The sequence below is a fragment of the Leptonychotes weddellii genome, chromosome 4, assembly GCF_054177405.1.
Source record: "Leptonychotes weddellii isolate Sample4059 chromosome 4, ASM5417740v2, whole genome shotgun sequence".
NCBI lineage: Eukaryota > Metazoa > Chordata > Mammalia > Carnivora > Phocidae > Leptonychotes > Leptonychotes weddellii.
The window spans coordinates 19401203-19408461 of NC_138372.1; the positions used below are offsets into that span (position 1 = coordinate 19401203).

At 43.8% G+C, this 7259-nt stretch overlaps 1 protein-coding gene across 2 annotated transcripts in view; it reads left to right on the forward strand.

Annotated features, from left to right (window-relative positions):
• Positions 1-3436: 3436 nt before the first annotated feature.
• PPP1R8 (protein phosphatase 1 regulatory subunit 8) overlaps positions 3437-7259 on the forward strand; it is an 18369-nt gene continuing 14546 nt past the window's right edge. For both annotated transcript variants that reach the window (XM_081817873.1, XM_081817874.1), the window contains exons 1-2: positions 3437-3588; positions 5488-5548. In XM_081817873.1, the coding sequence (XP_081673999.1) occupies positions 3533-3588; positions 5488-5548 (117 nt within the window). In that variant the 5' untranslated portion in view covers positions 3437-3532. The remainder of the gene's footprint in view (positions 3589-5487; positions 5549-7259) is intronic.

Here is a 7259-nt window from a genome sequence, read left to right on the forward strand (position 1 = left end):
CAGGCCTCCCGCCGAGCAGGGAGCCCAATGTGGGGCTTGATCCCAGGACCCTAGGATCATGACCTGAGCCGAAGGCAGATGCTTAACGACTGAGCCACCCAGGCACCCCAATGTGAAAGGTTTTGATACCCAACCCCTGATCCTACTTTTAGGCCATTTGAGTAGTTCATTTTAATACTTATCCAAAATGCAATTTGACAATGTAGCACTTAATTTTTAAGGGATAAACTTGAAATAGTAGGCTTTTTTAATGTTGGACTCTAATTATGGACCAAGTTTTTACCAGTCCATGAAGAAATGAAAAAAATGATGTAGTGGGCTTTTTATTTTTATTTAAGATTTTTTTATTTATTTGAGAGTGAGTGAGAGAACACAAGTAGGGGGAAGCTGCAGAGGGAGAGGGAGAAGCAGGCTCCTTGTTGAGCAGGGAGCCCAATGCAGGGCTTGATCCCTGGACTCCGGGATCATGACCTGAGCTGAAGGCAGACCCTTAGCTGACTGAGCTACCCAGGCGCCCCTGTAGTGGGCTTTTTAAAGTACCATCTTTGAGTGTGAGATAATGACCTTCCAACTTTTTAAAAAGGATATTTCAAGATTATAAAAATGAATAGGTGGTGATGTCATTGGGAAGTCTTCATTTTTAAATCTCCTTAGTTGACAAAATAAAAGTTGACATCCCTATATTACTTTTTTTCCCCCTGGTCCACAACATTTCTGTGAGACACTTGTCTAGACTAGCCCCATTACTTTACAACTGAAGAAGCTGAGGCCAGGAACGGCAGTCTAATACAGGAATTTAAAGCTAGAGGAGGTGCTCTACATGTGCATGGTCATTTGTGGAATAACATTTGAACCCTTACTACCAGTAATTTACTATGCTAAATGTAAAATTTTTTGAATATTTCTTGTTTCCTTTTTATGGATTAGGAAACTGAAGCACAGTAAGTAGCCTGCCCATGGGCACACAGTTTAGGAATGATGGAGCCAGGATTTGATCTCAAGCACTCAGACTTAAAACCACACCTGGAGACACTCTACACTGTGTTTTTGCTCACCTCCTCTTTCATGAAGCATTCTCTCAAAATCTGGAGTAGTGGCAATTTCTGCCCATCTTTTCTTTGGTCAGGACCTTGTGAACTTTTCATTCACCACCCTGCTAAATGAAGCCTCTGGTTTGTAGTATCTATTCACAAACACACATTTTTTGTGTCTCCATTTGATTACTCATAAAGCAAAGAGGTTTTAAGAAAGTTTTCTGACATCAATATGCTCCTCATGTCCTTGGGTTCCATTCTAAGGGGGTCTCAAAGTCTAAGAAATTACTTAGTTGAGATACCAGACTCCCAAGGCAGCTGGCCCATCAGTCTTTTCATTTCAGGGACTGCTGCCTTCAGTTTGCTGATCTATACTGACATCATTGGTGCCCAAACAAAGAGCATTTTGCTTTATAAGGCCTAGGTAAATGTAAGGTACCATTACATCAGAAGCCAGTGTGAATATCAGCTGTGCTGGAAACAAGAAACATGGCTAAGGAGTAAAGAATTATAAGGGTAAGAATATAGCGTTAGGTTTCTTGGGTGTATAGTCAGCACTAGAAGGGATCAAATAATGGACCACACACAGAAGCTGAGAAATCGAAAGGCAAAGTTGACATTTGTTATCAGGTCACTGTTAGCTAGAAATGGCTTCAACACCACCTTATGCCTGAAAAGGGCATGGAACCTTGAAGGCCTGGACAATCTCTGTAGATAAAAGTACCTTGTTCTTTTCTGTTACACTCAAAACACTTGAGAATAATTCCTTCTCAGGAATCATGCACTCATGCTCAAAGGAGGAGCCATAGCCTGTTCTCTTGAAACTAAGTTTAGAATTTGTATTTTTCCTATCAGCCTGGTCTTTAGAATCCCATGACTGGAAAGGAGGATATTAACAGGTCATTTGATAAGTGTTCCAATCAGCATCCTTGCTGGATAAGTTTACTGTGCTTTTGAAGGTCAGAGGAAAAGGTGATTTTCCTGCCTGCCTACGAGTTGATAATTTAAAAATCCAAGTTAATATTATGCTGCAGTTAAATTTTGATGCCCTGGAGAGGTCAAAAGGGCAAACACCAGGCTGATGTTTGATTTAAAAATCTAAAGGACCAGGGGCGCCTGGGTGGCTCAGTCGTTAAGCGTCTGCCTTCAGCTGAGGTCATAATCCCAGGGTCCTGGGATCCAGCCCCGCTTCAGGCTCCCTGCTCCGCGGGAAGCCTGCTTCTCCCTCTCCCACTCCCCCTGCTTGTGTTCCCTCTCTCGCTGTGTCTCTGTCAAATAAATAAAATCTTTAAAAAAAAAAAAAAAAAGGACCAGTAGCAGGGAATCAAGAAAACAAGTAACTCCATCATAGAGAGAACTTGCTGTGCAGTGCTGTTTTCGGGTGAACAATAATTTTGCAATTGGTTTCTTTAAAAACAGCCAACTAATCCTCTCCTGTTTTCTACAAAAATGCAAAAGTGTTGGGAATCAGTTGTGTGCTAATAATAAATGTAATTGACCTGTAACATCTAAGTATGAGAGACAGTGGTGATTTAAGAGCAAGGCCTTTGGCATCATACTGATTTATGTTCGAATCCCACTCACTTGTTCTAGGTTGAGACTAGGTAACTCAATCTCTCTAAGCCTCCCCTCAGGAATCATACCTATCTCACCGGTGTTGTGAGGATTAAATGAGATGATCCATATAAAACATACTTGCACAGATACGTAAGCATTCAATAAAGCCTTTACAATCAGAGGCCCTGCTATTTATTGGTCTCTCTCAGCCTACCGTAGGCCTAGTGCAGGCTTGAATCCTAATGCTTCCTTGCACTATTTAATCACCATGACCAAAATTTTAAAATCCAAAGGGGCCACAGCTTAACTATTTCATTCATGCACACTTAAGATTTGGAAGCCTGCCTTCGAATTGGATCCGCCCTTTGCTGCAGTTTGTCCAGTTTTCATAAACAAACTAGATGATCCCCTAAAGCAGCTTCCCAGATAATCTACAGAAATCCTCAGACCCAGATTTGGATTAGGAAGGGGATGTAAGTAGCAGGCATGCAGCTCTGCGAAGAGCCGTTAGAAAACTGATCACTCCACTCTCTGAGTTCTGCCCTCTAGCTTCTCTCCAGATTGGGGTGGAAAGGCTGATGGTGCAAGCGCAGGAAAAGGACAGGGTCCCAAGACTTTAGAGCCCAGGGGCGTCTAGAGAACACAGGGGAGACCGATACCCCTCCTTACAAGCACCTTTCCTCAGACACTTCCCGGCCAAGGAAAGCCCTACCCTCCCGAGACTCTTCCAGAGAAGCCCAGCCGTCTCAAAACACCGGAAAAGAACTTAAAAATCAGATTCCAGTCTTCACGGCCACTAGACACGTCCCATGCGTGCGTAGGTATACGTGCGCGCGCGCGCGAGTGCGTACGCACAGACTGCTGGGATGCCGCCTCTCCCCTCGGGTCTTCCAGTTTCCCGGCGTGCTTAGGGCCCGCCAAATGGGAGGGGGAGACGCAAGATGGCGGCAGCCGCGAACTCCGGCTCCAGCCTCCCGCTGTTCGACTGCCCGACCTGGTGAGTGGCGGGGTGGCCAGGGCTGGAGTGGCCTGGCCAGGGCTGGAGTGGCTTGGCCCGGACTGGCAGGGCGGCTCATTTCTCGCAGCAAGCCGAACGGCTCAGAGACCCTGGAGCTGATTGAGGGAGAACTGTCCGTCGGGCCGGGCGGCGTGTGGAGGAACCGGGAGCCTGGAGCACGGGCCCAGAAACTGAGGAAACCCAGACTTGGGGGCTCTGGGGTGCTCGCTTAGGCAGTCCCTTGGGCGATTCAGCCGGTTGCTGGGGCGCTTCGGGGCCTTGGCCCCGAACTTACCCCAACTCCTGATTGAGTGCCTGGTGCTCTTGTGGAGCACCGTACCTGCCCCCCTGCTCTCTGTCCCGAGCGCGCACGAGCCCGCTTCCCGGCCCCAGCCCAAGCTCAGTGCCCCGCATCCCTCTGTCGTTGCTGCATCTCCCGTGCGGTACTTGTCTGTCTCCCGCAGACTGGAAGCGCCCTGAGGGCAGGGACGGCTTGACCCATCTCGAAGCCGGGCACAAGTGAACGTCAGTAATTGCTGAGATGAACCCCTTTCAACCCTTCTCAAGCTCTTGGGAATAATGGAGTAATTTAATTTAGTCTTTGAGCAGGGTGCAAGATGAATACATATGAATTGCCTTGCAAGGAGACCCATCCGAGTTAGAGCTGTTTCTGCTGTAGCTCATCACAGTTTATGCATAATTCCTTTTTCTTTCCCGTTATATTGAGCTCCTCAAGGGCAAGGGCTGTCTGATTCATCTTCGTGTTCCCAGCTCCTAGGCCTAAGTCAGGCACATAGTAGGAGTTCAGAAGGCATGTTGTGGATGTAACATTTAACTTTCCTTTCCCTGTTTTCCGTACAGAATGGGCTTTTGTCCAATGCACTGTCCTTTCAACAACTGCCGTATAGAGGAGTTGGGACAGGATTGTGAGATGACTATGTTGCATCTTCAGTTAGATGGATGAGGATGCAGTGTGTGTGTGTGTGTGTATGCAAATGTAGGGGCTCTGGCAAGATTGTTCTTTCTTCAAACTTAAAAGGAGCAAAGACTGGAAGCAAGTGAAAGTGTGGCTGTTTTCTGGGTCCCTCTGCATTTTTGTAGCACCCAGTTATTTCAGTCTACAAATTATATGCCTATTTTGGTCCCTTGCTGCATTGATTTAAGAAGTTGGACCAGGACTGTAAACTTACAGTTAGAAGAGATTATTTGAGATCACCTACCATTTCCTCAGAGTCTGGTATGTACCAGGCACTGTTTGGTGCTTTGATGTATATGTATCCCTCATGAATGGTGTTATAAGAAGTATAGAGAACAGTTCCCTGAAACATGCCATTCGAGGAAGACCTGTTCAACAGTAACAAACATCTCTTGTATTTATTGGTACCTGGTTTTATGGGCATGCTTTTGGATTGCCCTAGCTCCCTAATTATGCACCTCTGATTTGGTCTCAGAGCTCAGGACAGTACCCTCTGTTTATTCTGTGATGAGACTAATCTTGATCAGCCCCAAACACCGACTGATTTATTCTGCCTTTATAGGGTATTAGTGGTAGTGGTAAATCTTAGATTCAAACTCCAAGTAACCAGACTACCGCAGCTATAGTACTTGGACTCTCTGTGCTGCTTTTTCTCTGAGGTTGATATCCAGTGTTAAAATATAGGTTTCTTTGGTGCTGCTCTAAATACAGATCCAGTAAAGTCTGTTTTAGAGCAATTGAATCACTGGGGAAGTGTCAAATGTAGAAAGGAGCTGTAATAACAGTGAAGTAGATGACATTTCTGCTTGAACATGAACTAATTATAGACTGGTAGAAGAGCTGCATTGTTGAATGGGACAGTGATTGTAAATGGCATTTACAAACTCATCCTGAAAATGCTTTTCTCACTCTTTATTTTTCAGGGCAGGTAAACCCCCACCTGGTTTACATCTGGATGTAGTCAAAGGAGACAAGCTAATTGAGGTATGGAAATACATATCTTCCCTTTTTTTCTCGTCACACTAAACATTTTTGCCAATGACTCACTTTTCCACCCCCTCTCTTGTGCTTTGTTTTCCAGCAATGCTACTTTCGTTCATCTTGATTTTTTTTCTATTAAAAGCACATGGTGATATAACACATTCAAACCTAGTATCTCCCACAGACACTCAGTTTTTTGTGACTTCTCTCACCTTCCAAATGAAAGGTTTTAATTGATCATAGGCTTATGAGTCCCCATCAAACTGGACTTGGTGAATTCTGTCTCTCTGAGTACATGGAGTTGTGTGGAAGTTACAAGATACGCAGTAACTGAAGAAGAAAGTGAATGATGTAGATTGCATTTCACTTTTGGGTTGCATTTATGCAATTCAAGCCCAAGCCTTTCTTTTTTTTTAAAGATTTTATTTATTTATTTGACAGAGACACAGCGAGAGAGGGAACACAAGCAGGGGGAGTGGGAGAGGGAGAAGCAGACTTCCCGTGGAGCAGGGAGCCCGATGCGGGGCTTGATCCCAGGACCCTGGGACCATGACCTGAGCCGAAGGCAGAGGCTTAACGACTGAGCCACCCAGGCGCCCCAGGCCCAAGCCTTTCAAAGAAGTATAGTAAGCTAAGACACTTGCTCAAAAAGAACGGCATGGTGATGAAACTCATTCATTCATTCAAAACACTTATTGAATGCTTATTGTGTGCCAGTCATTGTGCTCAGCAGAGGGACTACAACAGTGAACAAAACAAGCATGGTTCCTGTCGTCAGATTATCTGGTAGGAAACACAATCACACAAAAATTACATGATTATAATTGAAATAAGTGCTATACAGGAAAAGTTTAGCAGAAGTCCAGCTTTTATACAAGTCTTTAGAATGAACACCACATGGAACTTCATGAGAACATGAATTTTGATTAGATACTAGGTTGTATAAGTTTTTTAATCCTTAACGGTGCCATTTACTTACCAAGAAATGGAGATTATGCCCACTATGACCATGGAGTTGTGAGTCTCCATGTCTTAAGGCAATTTTATGTTTGCTTACTCAGGTAGAATTTAGGTTCAGGGCCTCATTATTGAACGCAGTTGGTTTTCTTTGGCGTGTATAGTAAAGATCAAGATGGTTGAAAGGCATCTGTGAGATCTGAAGGAGACCCAGGTGTTTTGCAAAGTATTAAGGCATGCATTGTGATGAATTCTGTTAATTCATCATGCCCTTAGCCAGTCACTTATAGAGGCCTTTTGTCTTGAGTTCTTCTATCTTAAAGGTTACAAAACATCCAGATTATTCAAGGAAATAATTTAGCTAAAATGTCTGTAAAGCCTTTTTTTTACTATAGACTGTTCCACAGATGTAAAATATCGTTGCTAAGTAGCATGAAGCTTTGAAGACATAGAGGAATTTATTTTGGTACTAGAATTTAGTAAATCTCTAGTTTGTAGTAGAAAGAAATAGACAATGAGGCGTAGCCTTAATGCTAATATCACATTCCTTTGTGAAATAATTTATATTTTCAAAGCACTCTGATTTGTCAAACATCCCTCTGATTACTGGTTTCCGTTAACTGATCGTGTTTTCTGTCTTTCAGTGCTCTTAGGTATGCTGAGTTGCCACACGATTGTCAAGTTACAATCCTTAGACATCACTGTATTGTTTTGGAGACGAATAGACCTAAGAGATGCTTATTTATTTATTTTTTTT